Raw genomic sequence first — 23,609 nt, 5'->3', positions numbered from 1 at the left:
TTCCCATTTCCTGCTTCACCTCTCCTACCCAGTTCCTCTCTTCATTTAACTCTGATGACTATTTAGTTTCTCCTTCTGAGTATAATTCACTAATCCTGCCTTGGAGCCCCTTTATTTCCAGATTCTTTGGGTCTGTGGATTGAAGCATGGTTGTCCTACACTTTTGATTAATGTCCACTTATAAGGTACTACATACTGTACCTGTCTTTCTGGAACTGGGTTACTTCACTAGGGATAATATTCTCAAACTCCATTCATTTGTCAGCAAAATTTATGTTTTTGATTTTTACTAGCTGAATATTCCATTATATAGATGTGCCACATTTTCTATATACATTCTTCACATGAGAATCATCTAGTGTTTTCCCAGTCTCTAACTATTACAAATAAAGCTGTTATGCAAATAGTTGAGCAAGTGTCTTTGTGGGATGGTAGAATGTCTTTTTGTTATACGCTCACTAGTAGTATAGTTGGGTCTTCTGGTAGAACCATTCCCATTGGTGTTCTGTTCAGGAAGTTGTCTGCTGTACCAATGAGTTCAAGGCTATTCCCAAGTTTCTGTTCTATTAGATTTAGTGTTTGATATTGAGACCTTTAATCCTCTTGAACTTGAGTTTTGTACAGGGTGACAGACATGGATCTATTTTCATTCTTCCACATTCAGACATCCAGTTAGATCAGCACCTTTCGTTGAAGAAGTTTTCTCTTTTCCATTATATGGTTTTACCTTTTTTGTCATAAATCAAGTGCCCTTAGGTCGGTGGGTTTATTTTTGTGTCCTTGATTCCACTCCTTAATCAACCTTTTGGTTTCTGTACGAATAATACTCAGTTTTTATTACTACTACTATGTAGTATAGCTTGAGATCAAGGATGGTAATGCCTCCAGAAGTTATTTTATTGTTCAGGATTGTTTTTGTTATCCTGAGATTTTTGTTTTCCATATGAAGTTGAAAATTGCTCTTTTGAATTTTGATGGGAATTGCATTGAATAGATGCCATAGACGCATGAGCTATTTTCCCCATCTTCTGATGTCATCCTCGATTTCTTTCTTCAAAGACTCATCATACAGATCTTTTACTTGCTTGGTTAGAGTCATGCCAAGATATTTTATATTATTTGTGGCTATGGTTAAGTGTGTTGATTCTCTAATTTTTTTCTTGGCCCATTTATCATTTCAATAAAGGAGGCCTACTGTATTGCTTTGTTTTGTCATGTTTTGGTTTAGTTAACTTTGTGTCCAAACACTTTGCTGAAGGTATTTATCAGCTGTGGGAGTTCTCTGGTAGAATTTTTGGGGTCATTTATGTACACTATCTTATCATCTGTGAATGGCAATACTTTGACTTCTCTCTTTCCAGTTGTATTCCCTTAATACCTTTTGGTTGTCATTGCCAATTTTAACAATGCATAGATTTATAGAATTTTTGACTTTGTATTATATAAACTCAATTTTTTACATCTCAGAGATGTCTCTGACAATCTTGACAAAGTAGCCTCACTCTAAGTACAGAATTTCTATAGTCCTACTGCCTCCTAAGGAACATGGGTGCCATGATGCTCACGAACATTTTGAAGAATAAAACTATCCTGCAGGCAAAGTGTGATCACAAGGTCCATGCTCTATTATACATACATATACACATACATACACATATATATGATTTTTAAGTGAGTCCATTTCATCTTTGGAACATTCTCAAAGATATTATTTCTTGTGAGTGATATTCTGTCTGAGACTACTTTCTGAGCCTAGTCATAATTCTTCTTTGCTATTCCACTGATGATTTTTAGTTCTCTTTCATTTAAAAATTGGAATTATTCAAGAAAGTATTTTATCTCTCTTCTTTTCTCCTTAATTAGTGATGGCCCAATGACTATGGGTGTGGGGGCATCTACTGGAGCATAGTTGCCCTACCAGAGACCATGTCCCTCAATAAAACCAACACATCCTCTCCAATCAGCCACAACTTCCAATAGTTTCTCTTGTGCTCCTTTCCCTTACCATTTCCCTTCCCAACTGACAGGTTGACTGGATTTATCTTATACGGTCTTTTGTAAACAACCACAGTTGTTAAGTATTTATGTATGTAGTGATCCTGTATTGCTCAGAATATGTTGTTTCTTCCCAGTTTTCTCTACAGTCTGACTCTGCTTCATGTTGTTCCCTTAGACATGGGAAGAAAGGGCATCTAAATAGATATTCCATTTATGCATGAGCACTTCACATATATGTATTCTCTACATTTTGAACATTTTTGAGTTTTTGTTCTAGTTGTTGTTTGCTATACAAAGGGTTTTAGATGAGTATTGAAGACTGCATTAATCTACAGGGAGAGAGATCTGTGTTTAGAAATCAGACACATTCTATGTCCATTAGACAAAAGGACTGAAGTAGCTGAAAGGGCTTGTAACCCCATAGGAAGAACAACAGTATCAACTAGCCAGAGTTCCCCCTCTCCCTCCAGAGCTCCCGGAACTAAACCACCAACCAAAGAATATAAATGGAGGGACCCTTGGTTCCAGATGCATATGTATCAGAGAATGGTATGTCTGCCATCAATAGGAGGAGAAACCCTTGGTTCTATGAAGGCTTGTTTCCCCAGTGTAGGGGAATTCCAGGATGTTGAGGTGGAAGTGGGTGGGTGGAAGTGGGAACATCTTCATAGAAGCAGGGGGAAGGGGAGGGTTATGGGAGAAGGGGGGAAGGGGATAACATTTGAAATGCACCTACGTAAAATATCCAATAAAAATAACAGTAGGTACTTTTCTGGGGATTGAACTCTCAGGCATAAGCTCCTGGTCAGATTTATTTTATATTTAAATGGATTTATATCAGTAAGTCTGGGTATGAAGGATCAATAAACCAGTCTGTGAAAACCTAAATTTATTCCATAGAACCCATGTAAAAAATGTGCCCAGTAGCAAATATTCTTAATCCTTATGCCAGGAAAGCAGACACAAGCAGACCTTTGGGACTCATTGGCCAGACAAGCTAGCCTATACTGGGCAAGATCAAGACCAGTGAGAACTGTGTACAATAAAGTGGAAGGCAGTTAAAATATCATCACCAATGAATGACCAGCCATCTCAAAACCATCCGCATACACATGAGAATACAGATGCATATATGTGTTTATACAACATGTACATGGACATGTGCATACATGAACACACAGAGAGACACTGAATGCAAGTACTTCAAAGCCAAAAAAAAGTAACTACGTTTGTAGAAAGTATTTTTACCTTTACTTATGTAGTATGGTTTGTTGGTGGTGTTGGGGTTGGAATAACCAGTCAAGATTTCATAAATGGGTAGCTAGTTGGTTATTCATGGCAAGTCACTTAAACTTTGTTGGTATTCTTTCTTGTCTTTAATATAACATAAATATGCATGTAGAGTCCCTACTCTTTAATCCTGTTATCAGAATTCTATAAGTCTTTATTTATAAAATAAAGATTAAAAATATCAACCAAAGACGTTTGCTTCATGAATTATTTGGTTAATAGCTTATTTGCATTTATATATATTATATAGAGAGTTATTAGCACAATAAACTAATATAAACTAGAAAGCAGCTTATGGTGACCAAATGCTAATTTCCATTTGATTTTTTATATTATTTAATATTCTTGTATTTAACTTAGTTAAATTCTGATTGGAAGTAGTTATTCTTTCATAGAACATTTTAAAATGTAAAGCTGAGTAACACAAAATATTTTGTACTTATGTGATTTATACCATATATTACAACACGCAGCTGGTATGTTTACTATTGAGAAATGAGGTACTGTGAAGTGAGACCGTATTAGGAATATTTGCTTGTAGAGGCAGGGTACTCAAATTACTCCTCTTGCTGTGTTCTCTGACTAAAACTAGTAGGTTCCCCCCCCCAATATCATCTTATTAATGAGCATCATAATAGAGATTATTTAATCTGGTGTATACTACTTTTGAATGTACTAAAAGTAGAATGAAATGTGTAAATTTTGAGTTTAAAAGTATCACCCTTTCCTTTTACTTGTCTTTTACATTGGCAACGATATGAGTTTGCATGATCTACGGGGATTGTGTAGCTACTTTAATTTGACTCAAAAGTAAACTCTCTCCTCACAAATCTGTGGTCACTACAACATTTGAATACACACTTTTGAAGTCTCAGAATTCCTAAGCTTCATGTTTCCCATTTGAAGCATGCTACATCCACCATTGATGTTAATTAGGTAACAGATTCCACAGACATACCATTTCAAATTCTTATAATGGGACCCAATTTACCTCTCTACCAATGTGTTGAAAGTTTAGATAAATGCCTTCAGGTTGCCTTAGAACTCATCAAAATACAGTGCCAAGTGTGCGAGATAAAGCATACACTTGTAAATTAGCCTTGTCAACAGCATGACATGTTCTTTGGATTCCATGAGGCTTTTGAGAGAATAAGTGTATCATTACATTTGTCTTGATCTTAAGGAAAACACAGTATGAAGTTGACAAACTTCTTATGTGATGTGGAATTGATTTAAAAAAATCCTTCATCACATTCAAATTGTCTTAATCACACTAACCTGTGAGTTTATATTATGGTCAAAATTTCAGCATTAATTTTGAATTCTCACTTATCTGATAAGTAAAACATCTTGTCTGGGAACGTTCAATTAAGATGATTTTCTTTTTTAATTGCATGTTCGTTGTTTATAGAACTCCCCTGGAGCAACTTCATACCATGCTACCAAATACGTTCCCACATCCGCGTGAAGCCATTGCAGAGGCGCTGTGCACTCAGAAAGAAAATGACTCTGATAGTGATGGTCAGTTGTGCTTTGATTAGACCTTTTAACACTTATTGATTAAAATCGTATAACCAAGCAGCAATTGACACATGCTTTTAATTTTTGCCCATGTCTTATTCTGAGATAGACTATGAAACCATAGTTTCTTTTATTTACTATAGTACATTGCTTGAATTTAAATAGCTTCTTTTAAAAGATAACTGCAATAAAATGCATACATTGTTTGAGCTGAAGGAATCTTTAGTGTTTCACTCTTTGTGTAGATTCATGAAAAACTGTTCTTTCACTGTTAGTATTATATCTAGACAGCAAATCATCAGACACGTTTTCTGGTAATATTATTTTCCAATCTTATTTCCTAGTTGAAGAGATCAAAGTAAAATATCCACCCCTTTTTATGCCAGCAGAGAAATTGAAAGTAGAAAGACCTCCACCATCTCTAACAATAGTAGAACTGGATAGTGTAAGTATATAATGATCATGTCAATGCTTTGCCATAGAAAATTTGCAATAGCGATGGCTTCATGTTTTTGTCATTAAGATATCTGTGAAAACCATCAGAATTTAAGAAAAAATTCATGTTTGGATTACCCCTTGTCAATAAATAGCAAACTATATGTTTTATTCTAGATAATGCATATACATACTAACAATATTTCCAGTTTTCAGAGGCATGCATCATGGAGGAAATGCAAGTGTTCTGCTATGTTAGCTCCTACATTTTGGGTTTTGTGCCTCTATAGTTCTTTATTCTTTCACCCTTTCATAAATGATTCAGTTTCGTTACGTGATATCTTATTTAAATATATGTAGGTGTAAAATGTAATTACTTAAATATCAATGTTATTTTTCTTTAAATGAAAATATATTATTTATTATTTAAGAGTTTTTTAAAAAATAATATCAGTATATTGCTGGAAGTTATAGTTGAGCCAGAGATTCCTAAGCAGAACTCAGACCAAGTGACTTAGATGTGATCCAGTCCCTGTATTTGACTTCCTACTTACCTAGTAGCTGAACTACCATTTTCTTCAAAATACTTTTGTCATTTTGGATAGTTATTTCAGAAAATGATGAGAATGCAGAGTCCACATCTTGCTTCCTCTATGTCTGCTGGATTGGTAGCTGCTATGGCTTTTCTTCTATTTACGCTTTATTTATCATTTAAATAGTGGTAAATATTAGTCAAACACACACACATCATTCAATAAAATTTTGATTCTTAGAATAAATTGTAGATATGGCAATAAGAAAACTGGGAAAGTAATAGTCACTAATCTACTAGGATTGATAGTTGTTACATAAATTGATATTATTTGTTACAAATTTGCCTATTATAAAAACTGACAAAACATTAAATTTTCTCAAGGAAAAACAGGTGAATTTCGTTCCTCTATAAGATGTATGTTATAACTATAGAGTCATTTGTAAGAATAAACTATATATCTATTATATATAATGTAATTTATATATAGAAATAGGAATAAGAATATCTAAATATATGCAAATATCTAAATATATAAAAATTATACATCCACACACATATATATCCACAATTAACTGACTAGTGTATAATGAATTTATTGAACATATTAACATTATGTAACATGCATTTACTAAGACTCATGGAGCAGAATTTGAAGACCCAGGGGTTGCTGTGCCTTATAGAGTTGAATTGGCTGACTCAGAGAGTCAACTAAGGTAAGTTCTTTCCATTCTGATTGTTTCCTTTTTAAACACCAATCACAACAGGCTGGGTTGGGGTAGAATAAAAAAGCATTTGCATGCACACACAAGGCAATAGGGTAGATCTGAGCTACAGTGTAGCTGGAAATAATAATAAAACATTGAAGTATAGCCATGCCAATATCATCCATTTCTCTAGCTGGAAAATTCATGGTTTGTAAGTGTTTATTAATGTTACTTGAGTCCTGTAGCAATTTGTACACATTATTTTAATTTAGTCATTTATAAAACAGTAAAGTTGCAGTTATTCCTAGGAATTTAGTGACTGTTAGCTTTTAGAATAGCTTTCCAAGTTGGATATAATGTATATTAACTCATTTTCTAATAAAAACATTTTGACTGTACTTTATTAACTCTAAAATAAGAACTTACATAAATGATCAGGTTCAAGAGCTTCTCTAATACTGTTCTTTAGGCAAGAACTAATACATGATTGTCAGTAGAAGTATAGTAGCAATTTGTAATTTTGTATGCTTTTTGTCATTTTCATATGTTTGTTCAAAATTATCTTTTGTCTTAGTAAAGTTAAAAGTAATCCCTTTCTGTGAACTGTTGGATTTTTCTTGTTAATAACAAATGCTCAATATGCCTCAATAGTGGGATCCAGCTCCTATTGTTCAACCCTTCTACTAGACCTTGGTTAAGACCAACTTCTACCCTTCCCAGTATATCACAGTAGCTCTAAGTATAAGTGGTGCCTTTGAATCCCAGACAAATATTTGTCTGGATGTAGGGTCTCAAATAATGAACAGCAGAGGTGCAGTTGTTTTTCTTTAAGGAAATGAATGAATGACATTTCTGCTTGCTATTTTTAAGAAATTATTTAGTTATCTATAGTTTGGTGCATACACACACACACACACACATACATATATGCATGTAAAGAAAAGATCAGAGGACAACTTGTAGGAATGGGTTCAATTTTTCTACCATATATGTTTTTGGGGATTGAGCTTGGGTCACAAGACTTGGTAAGAAGTCTCCTCCTACATACAATCATCTCACCATCCCCTATTTTGTTTTTTAATATACATTATCCAATATCTTCTTGTGTCAAGTAAGGCGGTAAAGAAAATTCCCATTATGATTTGGCATTAGTTTTAAAGTATTAGAAGGTAAATCCAAGACTGTCCTATCTTTTTATTTGAATCACAAATGACAGTTTGTGTTAACTGTAATCCATGAGTGTTGCGATTATATTATCTTCATAGAAATCATGTGTTGCTTAGTCTGGAGTGAATGTAACAGTACAGCCGGGTACACAGATAATATCCATTGTTGATAACTGAAATGTACTATTACATACTACTTTTAACCTCCACCACTGAATGGAGCAGATTCATTCCTGAGACACCATGATTGTAATTCTATGAAACTAAAATGTTCCTGAAAAATCTAATACATCAAACATATCTATATATTATTAAATAGGAAATTTCGATTGAGATTTTTGCAACATACTTGCAATTAATTATGCCAAATATCTTTGTCTATAATGGCACTTGTTTGTATTCTATAGAATGTCTACAAAAATGTAAAACTAGTATTAAATTATAACCTTATGTAACTAGTGAGCCAGAACGTTCAGACCATTGCTTTCAACACTTTCTTTGTGCTTGTCCCTAAACATATAAGTTCTACATTTCCGGATTATCAGACTTGCTTACCAGGTGAAAATGATATCCATCACCACCTTATTTTCAACAAGGGAAAAGCAGACCTCTTAAGTATGTGTTTGAGAACAAATTCTGGGCACCACAAGGATGAGTTAAAAGGTAACATTTTGTTCTCTGCTTAATATATTTTAATAATAAAGATTAGTAATTTAATAAAAACAATAGCTGTGGTGGTTGAGGAACATGTTGCTTATTATTCTGTTCATTACAAAACAAAAGATGAGGAGTTGGAAGAAAATCGATTGAAAGTATATAATTCTCTTGAAAATAATCTTTTCAATCAACAGATGACAGCATTGTATTTATAAGCAAACACAGTCAATGTAATTCTATTTACAATTTATTATGAAGTAAACTGGAATTTTGAAGTCACACAGAAAAAGTTTTAGTGGTAAAAGTGTGATGAGTGTCTCCCTGTACAATTAAACAGCTCCTTATAATATCACATTGGATGTAAAGTTTGTGTTAGAAACCCTAAGCCTAAAAATTTGGTTTTTATTTCTGTGGTATCCTCCATTCTAGATATTTGTACTTTGTAGATCTGAGTGCTGTATGGAAATTTTGGGCTTTTCTGAATTAAGATTTAAGATCACTATCTAGAGAGTCACACTGCAGTGCCCTGACCTGGTAGTCAATTTTCATATCTGCCCTTGAACCTCAGTCACCTTAAAATGTCAACTTTCTCTGACATGCTTTTACTAATTGATGATTTAGTTACTGGATAATTTTAAAGCTTCTTTTCAAACACTCTGTTTTATAAACCTAAGATTTTTCAGGAAACCAGTAGGTATATCTTTCTGAAAAAGATGATCCATACACGTGGGCATTTTTATAAAGTAACTGATTTAAATCTTTTGATAACCTGATTTGCCAGCAGAAGATGAGGAATAGCAGTACCTTCATAGCAGTCCTATCAGTCCTGGTATTGCCCATATGAACTGTATATGCACATTGGAACTTGTCACTTTGAACTCACATTTAGTTGGTATTGTTGTGCCAAGTTAAAGCCACCCTTTCAATTGTTTTTGAGAAAATTGTGAATGCAAATAGTTGTCTCTTACTTCAAAGATATTTAAACATGTTTATTGTTTAGAGATGCTTTTTCTTTACATCAATGTTGAGCAGAAATTGCAAAGCACCAAAGGATTTCCTTTGCACTCACATTAAACTATAAAAAATATTCTTCTGTGTCTAAGTTTTAGCAGTTATGAGGATAGCTTCTTCTAAAACCCAAGTATGAGTTAATATTCTGTTACTCTGATAAAATACTCAAAGAAGGTTGGGAATATAGGATTTATTTTAGATTAGAGTCACAGAAAGGATACAGTCCATTGTGACAAAGAAGACATGAGAGCAGGATCCCCAGCAGTCAAAGGATCAGAATCATCACATTTCGTATATACACAGGGAGGAGAGATGAAAAACAAGAAGTGAGGCCAGGCTATAAAATCTCAAATCCCATACCTACTGCTGTTCTCCCTCCCTGAAGGCTCTACCTTTTAACAGTTTTATAACCTTCCCAATCAGGTGGAGACAAAGTGTGCATACATATTAGCCTGTGGATGACAGTTCATACTGAAGCCACATTTCTACCAAAGTACTGAGACATTGTCCATTTCCACAGGAAAAGAGAATTCCTTTTGCTGCAGTGTTTAATGTGGTTACAATGTCCAGCTCCAAAGTGAAATCTGACATTTAACATTTCTTGATATATTTACTTACTATTTGTATATGATTTGGGTGTATGAGTATGAACATGTGCTATGTGTGCCTCTCTCTCTCTCTCTCTCTCTCTCTCTCTCTCTCTCTCTCTCTCTCTCTGTCTGCCTGTGTGTGTGTTGGTAGTGATAGGTTTTCAACCTATATCTCTGTATATATCATATACCCACTCTGCATCAGTTTAATGAAATATTTATTCACATTTTGCTCATTTTAGTTGTCATTTTGTCCATTGTGTTTGTTTTTCTATTATAGAATTCTGAGAGTTCTGTCTATAGTTTGTATAATACACATTCTCAGATGTATTTCCCCAAATATTTTCTCCTATTGCCTTGCTTCTATCATTGTACTCCTAATAGGATTCATTACAGAGCATGCTGAAAGGTTTTCAGCAGTAGTATCTTTCAGTCTTGCAAAATATTATTGATATTATCTATAAAATTTTCAATGTGGATGCCATCTTTTATTTTATCATATCATATTTTTATATTTGGATCTTTCTATGGGATAAGCATTGTTGATATTACACCATATTTACAGCCTGATGTTATTATAGGAGTACATCTCCTATACATGTTTATTTCATTTCATAATTTTTCTCATTTTTATTAAATATACCAGTTTGAAAGATAATTTCCATATGAAGACTATTATACGGAATCTTCCTCATGTTACATAATTATTGGGTAATGACAGGCAACACTTCATTGCTATAACATAGAATTTATACCGGAGAAGTGTTTATTAAATTCTCTACTATTTTACATAATCTATCATCAAATAGAAGTATTTATTTTGGAACAAAAGTAAGAGTTGAACAGCTTAAGTTCTATCCAATACAAATAATGGTTGGTGTGCTTTACAGTGAAATTAATTTGGTGGTAAAATCCTTAAAATATTTTGAATCCTCAGAGCATCTTGTCTAGTTCTTTGCCACACTGGGTTCAAATTAGTCACATACAGAGTTTGATGGAAGGGGATGACAGACTGTGTTGCCTGAGCTTCAGTTCAGGGTCTAATTGGTTGAGGTCAGGCTATACACTGACAATTTTAAAGAACAGCAGATGATTCCTGCCTGCAGCCCAGTACAAAACAGTGAAGTAAATGAGGAGACTTGGAGCACATGTAATGAGGTAATGGCTAATATTGCCCTGCTCATTTTGTATCTTGGGACTAAGATATTCCTGCCACGCTTTCCTTTTTGCGCCCTCATTACTGCTGTTTTATCCAATTGACTCCCTTTGCCCTACCTTAACAAAATTTGAACTGATAAAATGGAATATGGAAATGTGTAAACAAGGTTTAATAAAGGAAGATTTATATATAAAACATTTTAACCATCGGAGTCCCCAACTGTTGGACTTTTGGTTTTTGAACAACATAATCAATTATTTTTAATGTATTTATGGATTTTTCAAAGACAGATTTTGGCAACATTGTGAAGTCTGATATTTATTTTGATGAGTTCAAAAAAATAGGAGATACCACTTCTTTCGAGAAAAATGAAACAGAGAAAAATATAGACCCCCAAAATAAAAAACACCCTGTTGATTCCTGCATGTCACTTGAAAGCAAGGGTTCCTTGTCAACTATAGATTTATCTACATCTTTCACAGAGGAGATTTCATCTCAAGACATCAACACATCATTGGAATGCAGTAAACAAAATGAGAGGTCAAACTTTGAAGATTCAAAGACTACAAAACCACCACTGGTAAATACACCTTATACTCATTGCATTAATGCTTTATAAGGACGTTCTTGAGAAAATGATGTTTTGGTATACTACATACTAAAAGGATACTTTCTACTGATGGTCAAATGTGCTGTTTCTTAAGGTGATAAGTAAAGAATGACTAATATGGAAACTGACAGTAGAGGTTACATACAACACATTCTTTTTTTTCTGTTTTTTTTTTATCTTTATTAACTTGAGTATTTCTTATTTACATTTCGATTGTTATTCCCCTTCCCAGTTTCTGGGCCTACAACACCCTAGCCCCTCCCCTCTCCTTCTATATGGGTGTTCCCCTCCTCATCCTCCCCCCATTGCTACCCTCCCCCCAACAATCACTTTCGCTTCAGGTTCAGTCTTGGCAGGACCCAGGGCTTCCCCTTCCACTGGTGCTCTTACTAGGATATTCATTGCTACCTATGAGGTCAGAGTCCGGGGTCAGTCCATGTATAGTCTTTAGGTAGTGGCTTAGTCCCTGGAAGCTCTGGTTGCTTAGCATTGTTGTACATATGGGGTCTCGAGCCCCTTCAAGCTCTTCCAGTTCTTTCTCTGATTCCTTCAACGGGGGTCCTATTCTCAATTCAGTGGTTTGCTGCTGGCATACGCCTCTGTGTTTGCTATATTCTGGCTGTGTCTCTCAGGAGCGATCTACATCCGGCTCCTGTCGGTCTGCACTTCTTTGCTTCATCCATCTTATCTAATTGGGTGGCTGTATATGTATGGGCCACATGTGGGGCAGGCTCTGAATGGGTGTTCCTTCAGTCTCTGTTTTAATCTTTGCCTCTCCCTTCCCTGCCAAGGGTATTCTTTTTCCTCATTTAAAGAAGGAGTGAAGCATTCACATTTTGATCATCCGTCTTGAGTTTCGTTTGTTCTAGGGATCTAGGGTAATTCAAGCATTTGGGCTAATAGCCACTTATCAATGAGTGCATACCATGTGTGTTTTTCTCTGATTGGGTTACCTCACTCAGGATGATATTTTCCAGTTCCATCCATTTGCCTATGAATTTCATAAAGTCATTGTTTTTGATAGCTGAGTAATCTTCCATTGTGTAGATGTACCACATCTTCTGTATCCATTCCTCTGTTGAAGGGCATCTGGGTTCTTTCCAGCTTCTGGCTATTATAAATAAGGCTGCTATAAACATAGTGGAGCACGCATACAACAAATTCTTAAAAGATAAATGCCATTTTAACAAGCATTTTTTGTGTGTGTAACAAATGATACTACAGAACCACCACAGAGACTTATCAAGAATAATGGTGCTTTTTCAAATGGTACTTATGAAGAATAGAGTATAGTGCATTCTATAATATATTTGCATATTTTTACATATGTAAGTGCATACATATATGCATGCCCACACTCACACACCACACACACACACAGACACACACACACACACACACACATATATACACACATTTATTATTGGGAGTGATATCAGTTCAGGTGCAGAGAAAATGACCACTACCTGTAATGTAGGTAAAGAACGTCATTTTTTCATGAATATGGCTAAGGAGGAAATAGTGGAGAAAGAAAAAGAAGCTCATTCTTGTACTCATGCCAAATTGCAAAATCTTTATTTTACATATAGGAAGTCTTCTGTAGTTATAATTATTAATAACAAAATTCTTGGAAATTAGATAAACCAACTTTTTATCAGTACTTAAATTTAATTTTACAGTCATTTTATGCAGTCTAAACTAAACCAAAAATCATAACATATGGGAGAATGAAATGAGCATGATCATTTGTTTTGGCTCAGGTTGTTTTTGTTGTTGTTGCTGTTTGTTTTGGCACTGTCCTACGAAAACACAGTGTCTTTGAAACATGAAAATGATATTGAGATTTCTTCAAAATCCAAGATTGGACATCTGTTCAGATACTGAGGAATGGAAGTGGTATTAAGAGAAATAATATCATGCGCATTAAGATGAGAGAAAACTGGTCAGGGTAGATTTGGGGCAGGTCAATAAGGTATCTGACATGAGAAATGGAACATTGAACCTATAATTTTGCACAGGTGTATATGTACCTAACCCATTGCCTGCAATTTCCAAAGATATATACTAATGTTGATCATTCCTAGAGATGCCCTGATGTACAAGGAGAATGTAAACCCAATTCTTTTCCAGAATGAAACTCACAAAAATTACCCAGCAGCAGTTTCCCCTTCACATGAATGTCCCACTTCACATGAATGTGTCTTCCAACTGTCTCATTGAAGAAATCAGTAGATTATGCTGTCTATTTTCAACAAAGAACAAACATGAGAATTCATGTTCCTACTTTTAGCAGAACATTGTGATGATGGTTTGATGTATCTATTCATATAGGGAAGGAATCCTACACTTAGGGAATGACAGTTCTTCTGTGGGCAGTGAATCTATCCTCATCTATCCTTACGATGCTCAGTGGAAAATGGCTCACGGATATTAGCCATTCTGACTGGTCTGAGGTGGAATCTTAGGGTTATTTTGATTTCCATTTTCCTGATGACTAAGGATGTTGAACATTTCTTTAGGTTTTTCTCTGTCATCCTAGATTCGTCAGTTGAGAATTATTCGTTAGCTCTGTATCCCATTTTTTAGTAGGGTTATTGGTCCTCTGGACTGTAGCTTCTTGATTTTTTTGTATATATAGGTTATTAGCTTTCTATCAGATGTAGAGACTGTATCCTGTGGTTAAGCACAGACCCCCCCCCCCGGTTGAGAGATGGGGCCACCCGCCCATTTCCAAAAATTTATTCCAGAATTGCTCCCTTCTAATGAAATAAAGGGACAGAATGGAGCAGAGACTGAAGAAAGGCCATCCAAAAACTGCCTGAACTGGGGATCTAACCCACATGCAGACACCAAACCCAGACACTATTGCTGATGTCAAGAAGTTCTTCTTGATAGGACCCTAATACAGCTGTCTCCTGGGAGGCTTTGCCAGAGCCAGACCAATACAGATGAGGATGCTGGTAGCCAACCATCGGACTGAGCATGGGGACCCCAACGGAGGAGTTAGGGGAAGAAATGAAAGAACTAAATGGGTCTCCAACCCCATAGGAAAAACAATATTAATCAAACAGACATCCCTTCCCCAGAGATTCCAGGGACTAAATCACTAACCAAAGTGGACACATGGAGGGACCCATGGCTCCAGCTGCATAGCAGAGGATGGACTTGTAGCACACCATTGGGCAGAGAGGCCCTGGGTCCTGTGAAGGCTGGACACACTCCCCCAGTATAGGGGAATTCCAGGGTGCAGAGGCTGGAGTGGGAGGTTGGGTAGGGAGCATCCTCACAGAAACAGGGCGAGATGCAATGAGATGGGAGGTTTTCAGGGGGTAAACCAGGAAAGGTGATGACATTTGAAACGTAAATAAATAAAATATCAATAAAAATTACAAGATTAACACCAAAAAGAAAGAAAATGGCTCAGGGTACTGATGTGAATGGCAGCATTCTAACATCAAATGTATTTGTGAAGAAAAAATAAAGCCAGACCTTAGAATAAATTGTGTGGTGTCTTGTGTCAGTGTCCATAAAACCATAAAAGGTTCACAGATGATTTAACTCTTAAACTACCAAGTTTTTTTCTCTCTGTCCCCTCTTTCTTCTCAGAAAGAAAAGTTAATTACTAGAAAATGTGTACAGATGGTTCCTTATCATGTTGCTGCTTACAAATTTTGTCATTTATTTTGTTAAGGCAACACACATTTACTAGAGCCATATTTCAAATTTGAAGTTTATTGTTTGTGGTCTTGTAATATTTACTAGGTTACACAGTCATGTCTAGTTGATACCCAGATAAAGAATAGTTTTTTAAAACACTTGATAGCTCGAGTGTTTTAAACACATTTTCAAAATACAATACTTTTAAATTAGTTTACTAGTGTATAAAGCCACTTTGAGCAAAGGAGAATATATAGTCATGAATGGAAGAAACTAGGTGAAAAGCAATGAATCACATGCCTGGCACAAAAGTAATGGAAAATAAATAATAAGGTAAATGCAATGTGTTTATAAATAAATAGTGATGATAAAAAAGATATAAGATATAAAAATTAAGTTATACCAATGCTAGAATTTCTTATTTATATAAAAAGATTAATAAGACAATTCTAGATATATGTGCCTGAAAAAAGTATAAACATTTATACATTGAGTCAAACTGAAATATAATATAATTTTAAACTGTTATTATACTGATGTATTATTCAAATAATTCAAAACTCTGAAAAGTGGCATGGATTTTCTATAAATATCACTTATGAAAGTTATTATTAAATTATTGTGAATGAATTTATGAATCTAAAGAGACAGATGTCATTCACCATGGTTTGATTGTGTTTTCCAAAGTTTCAATGTTGGAAACATAATACCCTGAGCAAGAAATATTAATGTAAAGAAGAAGAGTATATAGTGCATTGATCAAGTTAAGTGTGCTCTGCTTATGACTGGCTTGCTGTTGTATTACCAGGAGTCTCTTCAATAATGGGAGTGTTTGAGATTAGCCATCAGAAGTGTTCAATAATGGGAGTGTTTGAGATTAGCCATCAGAAGTGTTCAATAATGGGAGTGTTTGAGATTAGCCATCAGAAGTGTTCAATCATGGGAGTGTTTGAGATTAGCCATCAGAAGTGCTGGTGCGTTACAGTTTGAAGAATGGATTCTTGCTTTCAGATATTCAATGTGTTAACTATAAGCTGCTGATTAGCAAAGTGATAATTTCCTTGGCAAAAATCATCTTATATTAAAGCATAAAATTCACATTCAAGAATAAAGAGTAATTTTGGCTGCGATGTTTCCTAAAAGTCAAATTAAGCGTAAGGTTGTTCATTTTGGAATTTTGTCTTTGGAAAGAAAAACTACCTTTTGAATTATGCAGTAGGTTTTTTGGCTATACTGTGAGTGAAAATTGGAGGTCCTTGGTTATTATTCTGGTTCTGAAACTGTCTATAGTGAACTTTATAAATTTGAGAAAATATAGTGCAAAGAAAAGTATCACCATAATAAATTTCCATAATCTAAATTCAGAGTTTAGAAAATGATTTTTAGATTGGCAATGGCATGACCTGTGTATGTTAGAGCTGATCAATATCTGGGAGTGCTATAAACAATGTCCTAGAAATTGGAGTCAGATTCCTGAATGACATGCATTGCTGGTTGCCAGCCTATCTTAGGATGTTTAAATGCCATCTTTATCTGCACTTGGAGTTATAAATATCACTTCATGGTATTAAATCTTTTGCAACAAAGTATATTTGAACATTAATTCTATTGATCACAGAATTACTAATTATTGATGATTACTATCACTGTATCTGAAATCTATCCAAAGGTCTTGCTCATCAATTACTTGTTTCTTCCTAGGATTCATACTTTAAAAAATGGGTCTAGCTAAGTATATGTTCTGGCTATTCTTATATCAATTTGAAAAAGATACAGTTATCTGAAAAGAGGGAATCTTAATCTGGAATATGCCTCTATAAGACCAATCTTTGAGGAATTTTTTAATTAGATATTTTAAATTTAAATTTCAAATATTATTCCCTTTTTGGGTTACCCATCCATAAGCCGCCTATCCCATTCTCCTCACCATTCTTCTATAAGGGTGTTCCCCCTCCCCAATCACCTCCCTTCCCACCTCCCGACCCTGACATTCCCCTACACTGGGTGTGCAGTGTCAAAGTTTGGCAGGACAAAGGATTCTCCTACCACTGGTGCTCAACAAGGCTATCTTCTGCTACATATGTAGATGGATCCATGGGTCTGTCTGTGTGTATGGTTTCGGTAGTGGTTTAGTGCCTGTGAGTTTTGGTTGGTTGGTATTGTTGTTCTTAAGGGATTGCAAGCCCCTTCAGCTCCTTCAATACTTTCTTGAATGCCTCCAATAGGGACCCTGTTTTCAGTTCAATGGTTTGATGCTAGCATTCACCTTTGTATTTGTCACACTTGGCTGAGAGTCTAAGAAGACAACTATTATCAGGCACCTGTCAGTATGCACTTCTTGGCTTCATCAATATTCTCTAGTTTTGGGGGCTATATATATACATATATATATATACATATATATATACATATATATGTACATATATATACATATATATATGAATATTTTTGTTCCCCCTGTTAAGGAGGACTGAATCATCCACACTTTGGTGGTCCTTTTCCTTGTTATTCATGTGGTCTGTGGATTGTATCTTCGAGCTTTTGGGCTAATATCCACTTATCAATGAGTGCATACCATGTTTTTTTTGTGATTGTCTTACCTCACTCAGGATGATATTTTCTAGTTCCATCCATTTGCCTATGAATTTCATAAAGTCATTGTTTTTGATAGCTGAGTAGTACTCCATTGTGTAGATGTACCACAGTTTCTATATACATTCCTCTGTTGAAGGGCATCAGTGTTCTTTCCATCTTCTGGCTATATTAAATAAGCCTGCTATGAACATAGTGGAACATGTGTCTTTGTTATATGTCGGGGCATCTTTTGGGTATATGCCAAGGAGAGGTGTAGCTGGGTTCTCAGGTAGTACAATGTCAAATTTTCTGAGGAAAATTCAGACTGATATCCAGAGTGGTTGTACCAGTTTGCAATCCCACCAACAATTGAGGAGTGTTCCTCCTTTCCACATCCTAGCCAACATCTGTTGTCACCTGAGTTTTTGATCTTAGCCATCTGACTGGTGTGAAGTAAAATCTCAGAATTGTTTTGATTTGCATTTCCCTGATGACTGAGTATGTTGAACACTTCTTTAGGTGTTTCTCAGCCATTCGGCATTCCTCAGCTGTGAATTCTTTGTTTAGCTCTGCACCCCATTTTTAATACATTTATTTAGCTCTCTGCAGTATAATTTCTTGAGTTCTTTTGTATATTTTGTATACTAGCCCTCTATAGGGTATACGATTGGTAAAGATCTTTTCCCAATATGTTGGTTGCCATTTTGTCTTAAGGACAGTGTCCTTTGCCTTACAAAAGCTTTGCAGTGTTATGAGGTCCCATTGTAAATTCTTGCTCTTAGAGAATTGGTATTTTGTTAATAAAATTTTTCCAGTCCCCATGGGTTCAAGTTTCTTCTTCACGTTTTCTTCTATTAGTTTGAGTGTATTTGGTTTTATGTGGAGGTCCTTGATCCACTTGGACTTAAAGTTTGTACAGGCAATAAGAATTGATCAATTTGCATTCTACATGCTGACCTCCAGTTGAATCAGTACTATTTGTTGAAAATGCTCTCTTTTTTTCTGGATGGTTTTAGATCCTTTGTCTAATATCAAGTGGCCACAGGTGTGTGGGTTCTTTTCTGTGTTTCAATTCTATTCCATTGATCTACCTACCTGTCTCTGTATGAATACCACATAGGTTTTATCACTATTCCTCTCTAATACTGCTTGAGGATAAGGAATGGTGATTTCCCAAGAATTTCTTTTATAGTTGAGGACAGTTTTTGATATCCTGGGTTTATTGTTATTCTAAATGAATTTGCAAATTATTCTTTCTAACTCTATGAAAAAATGAATTGAAATTTTGATGGGGATTGCATCGAATCTGTAGATTGATTTTGGCAAAATGGCCATTTTTACTATAATAATCCTGCCAATCCATGAGCATGGGGGTTTTTTCCATCTTCTGAGATCTTAAATTTCTTTCTTCAGAGACTTGAAGCTCTTGTTATACAGATCTTTCATTTGCTTGGTTAGAGTCACATCAAGGCATTTTATGTTGTCTCTAACTATTGTGGAGATACCTTCACAATTACCCTAATTTGTTTCTCAGCCTGTTTATCCTTTGAGTAGAGGAAGGCTACTGATATGTTTGAGTTAATTTTATACCCTGACACTTTGCTGAAGTTGTTTTTCAGGTTAAGTAGTTCTATGGTGGGACTTTTGGGGTCACTTAAATATACTATGATATCATCTGCAAATAGTGATATTTTGACTTCTTTTCAAATATGCCTTTGATGTACTTTTGTTGTCTGATTGCTCTGGTTAGGACTTCGAGGACTATATTGAATAAGTAGGGAGAGAGTAGACAGCCTTATCTAGTCCCTGATTTTAGTGGGATTACTTCAATTTTCTCTCCATTTAGTTTGAGGTTGGCTACTGGTTTGCTGTGTATTGCTTTTATTATGTTTAGTTATGGGCCTTGAATTCCTGATTTTTCCAAGACTTTTAACATGAAGGGATGCTGAATTTTGTCAAATGCTTTCTCAGCATCTAAGGAGATGATCACGTGGGTTTTCTTTTAGTTTGTTTATACAGTGGATTACTTTGAATGATTTCCATATATTGAACCATCCCTGCATCCCTGGGATGAAGTCTACTTGATCATGATAGATGATCATTTTGATGTGTTCTTGGATTAGGTTTGCAAAAAATTTTGTTGAATATTTTTGTGCTGATATTTTAAGGGGATTCTGTCTGAAGTTCTCTCTGTTTGTTGGGTCTTTGTATGAGTTAGGTATGAGCATAATTGTAGCTTCATAGAAGGATTTGGGTAGTGTTCCTTTTGTTTCTATTTTGTTGAATAGTTTGGACAGTATTTGTATGAGGTCTTCTATGAATGTCTGATAGAATTCTGCATGAAGCCCATCTGGTCCAGGGCTTTTTTTTTTTTTTTTTTTTTTTTTTTTTTTTTTTTGGTTTGGAGATGTTCAATAACTGCTTCTATTTCTTTAGGAGTTGTGGGACTGTTTAGATGGTTTATCTCATCCTGATTTAACTTTGGTACCTGGTATCTGTCTAGAAAATGTCCACTTCCTCCAGATTTTCCAGTTTTGTTGAATGTAGACTTTTGCACTAGGATTTTATGATTTTTAAACTTTTTTTCGGATTCTCTTATGTTTCCCTTTTTATTTCTGATTTTCTTAATTTGGATATACTCTCTGTGCACTCTGTTTAATCTGGCTAAGGGTTGATCTCTCTTGTTGATTTTCTCAAAGAACCAGCTCCTAGTTTTGTTAATTCCCTGTATAGTACTTTTTGTTTATACTTGGCTGATTTCAGCACTGAGTGTGATTAATTATGGCCATCTACTCCTCTTGTATGAATTTGTTTCTTTTTGTTCTGGAGCTTTTAGGTGTTTTGTCAAGCTGCTAATGTATGCTCTCTCCAGTTTCTTTTTGGAGGTATTCAGAGCTGAGTTTTCCTGTTAGGACTGCTTTCTTTTTTTTTTTTTTTTTTTTGAGATTCATTGAGATTCATTCCTTTATCTTAGTTTTTAGAGGATGATCACACATAAACAGGAAACACATACATCCCATTGGATTAAAGACATTGCTCAGTCTAGGGTGCAGTCCTGTAGAGGGAATGGTTTGAAATTAGCTGGCTGGTGGTGCCTGCATTTCTTTTCTTTCTTTTTTTTTTTATTAACTTGAGTATTTCTTATATACATTTCGAGTGTTATTCCCTTTCCCGGTTTCCGGGCAAACATCCCCCTCCCCCCTCCCTTCCTTATGGGTGTTCCCCTCCCAACCCTCCCCCCATTGCCGCCCTCCCCCCACCAGTCTAGTTCACTGGGGGTTCAGTCTTAGCAGGACCAAGGGCTTCCCCTTCCACTGGTGCTCTTACTAGGATATTCATTGCTACCTATGAGGTCAGAGTCCAGGGTCAGTCCATGTATAGTCTTTAGGTAGTGGCTTAGTCCCTGGAAGCTCTGGTTGCTTGACATTGTTGTACATATGGGGTCTCGAGCCCCTTCAAGCTCTTCCAGTTCTTTCTCTGATTCCTTCAACAGGGGTCCTATTCTCAGTTCAGTGGTTTGCTGCTGGCATTCGCCTCTGTATTTGCTGTATTCTGGCTGTGTCTAGGACTGCTTTCTTTGTGTCCCATAAGTTTAGGTATGTTGTTCCTTCATTTTCATTAAATTCTAAGAAGTCTTTACTTTCTTAATTTCTTTCTTGACCAAGTTATCATTGAGTAGAACGTTGTTCAACTTCCATGTCTTTGTGGGTTTTCTGTCTTTTGATGTTATTGAAGACCAGCCTTAGTCTGTGCTGATCTGATAGGATGCATGGTATTATTTCAATATTCTTGTATCTATTGAGGCATATTTTGTAACTGATTATTTGATCAATTTTAGACAAGGTACCATGAGGTGCTGAGAAGAAGGTATATTCTTCTTTTAGGATGAAATGCTCTATAAATATCTGTTAAATCCATTTGGTTCATAACTTCTGTTACTTTCTCTATGTCCCTTTTTATTTTCTCTTTCCATGATCTGTCCATTGATGTGAGTTGGCTGTTGAAATCTTTCACTATTATTGTGTGAGGGTCAATGTGTGCTTGGAGCTTCAGTATGGTTGCTTTTATGAAAATAGGTGCCTTTGCATTTGGAGCATAGATATTCAGGATTGAGAGTTCATCATGATGGATTTTTCTATTGATTTATATGAAGTATCCTTCCTTATTTTTTGGTAAGTTTTGGTTGAAAGTTGATTTTTTTCAGTATTTGAATAGCTACTCCAGCTTGACTCTTGGGACTATTTGCTTAGAAAGTTTTTTTCCAGCCTTTTACTCTGAGGTAGTGTCTGTCTTTGTCACCTATGTGTGTTTCTCATATGCAGCAAAATGCTGGGTCTTCCTTATGTATCTAGTCTGTTAGTCTATGTCTTTTTTATTGGGTAATTGAGTGTGTTGATGTTAAGAGACATTATGCCATAGTGATTTTTCTGCCTGTTATTTTTGTTGTTAGATGTACAATTATATTTATATGGCTATCTTCTTTTGGGTTTGTTGAAAGATTACTTTCTTGCCTTTTCTAGAGTGAAGTTTCCCTACATTTGTTGGCGTTTTTTATTATCCTTTGTAGTCATGGATTTGTGGAAATATATTTTGTAAATTTGGTTTTGTCATGTGAATATCTTGGTTTCTCCATCCGTGTTAATTGGGAGTTTTGCTGGATATAGTAGCCTGGGCTGGCATTTGTGTTCTCTTAGATTCTGTATGATATCTACCCAGGATTTTCTGGCTTCATATTCTCTTGTGAGAAAACTGGTGTAATTCTGATAGGTCTGCCTTTATATGTTACTGGACATTTTTCCTTACTCCTTTTAATATTCTTTCTTCGCTTTGTGTCTTTGGTGTTTTGACCATTTTGTGACAGGAGTTCTGAAGGCTTCTTGTATGTTTATGGGTATCTCTTTCTTTAGGTTAGGCAAGTTTTCTTCTATAATTTTGATGTAGATATTTACTGGGCCCTTAAGTTGGGAGTCTTCGTTCTCTTCTATACCTAATATCCTTAGGTTTGATCTTCTTATTGTGTTCTGGATTTTCTGGATGCTTTCGGTTAGGACTTCTTTTTAAATTATTTTTTAAGGTTGTTTCAATGTTTTCTATGGTATCTTCTGCCCCTGATATTCTCTCTTCTATCTCTTCTGTTCTGTTGGTGATGCTTGCCTCTATGATTCCTGATCTCTTTCCTAGGTTTTCTATCTCCAGGGTTGTCTCTCTTTGTGCTTTATTTTTGGTTTCCATTTCCATTTTTAAATCCTGGATGGTTTTGTTCAATTCCTTCATCTGTTTGGTTGTGTTTTCCTATAATTCTTTAAGGGATTTTTGTGTTTCCTCTTTCCTTGTTTACCTGTGTTGTCATGTATTTTTTTAAGGGAGTTATTTATGTCCTTAAAGTCCTCTATTATCTTCATGAGATGTGATTTTAAATCCAAATCTTGCTTTTCCAGTGTATGTGGATATCCAGTATTTGCTTTGGTGGAAGAACTGGGATCTGATGATGCCAAGTAGTCTTGGTTTCTGTTGCTTAGGTTCCTGTGCTTTTCTCTCACCAACAAGGTTGTCTCTGGTGTTAGCTTGTCTTGCTTTCTCTGACAGTGCCCTGACCCTCCTGTAAGCCTGTGTGTCAGTGCTCCTGTTTACTTTCAGCTGGATCTGGCAAGAGAGAGATGCTCTTGTTTTATGTGTCCTGAAACCTCTGGTCATGTCACTTG

General features: G+C 35.4%; 1 protein-coding gene across 18 annotated transcripts in view; it reads left to right on the top strand.

The window, feature by feature from the left end:
* Positions 1-23,609, top strand: part of Zbbx (zinc finger, B-box domain containing) — a 104,051-nt gene that overhangs the window by 57,898 nt on the left and 22,544 nt on the right. For 6 of the 18 annotated variants that reach the window (NM_001029922.2, XM_087626991.1, XM_087626983.1 and 3 more), the window contains 5 exon segments: positions 4,700-4,809; positions 5,154-5,254; positions 6,413-6,492; positions 8,173-8,312; positions 11,549-11,646. In NM_001029922.2, coding sequence (NP_001025093.2) covers positions 4,700-4,809; positions 5,154-5,254; positions 6,413-6,492; positions 8,173-8,312; positions 11,549-11,646 — 529 coding nt within the window. 18 annotated transcript variants of the gene reach the window in all.

Source organism: Rattus norvegicus, chromosome 2 (assembly GCF_021556685.1).
Source record: "Rattus norvegicus strain SHRSP/BbbUtx chromosome 2, alternate assembly SHRSP_T2T, whole genome shotgun sequence".
Lineage (NCBI taxonomy): Eukaryota > Metazoa > Chordata > Mammalia > Rodentia > Muridae > Rattus > Rattus norvegicus.
Note: the sequence above shows the minus strand (reverse complement) of the source record. Positions and strands in the feature narration are given on the sequence as shown.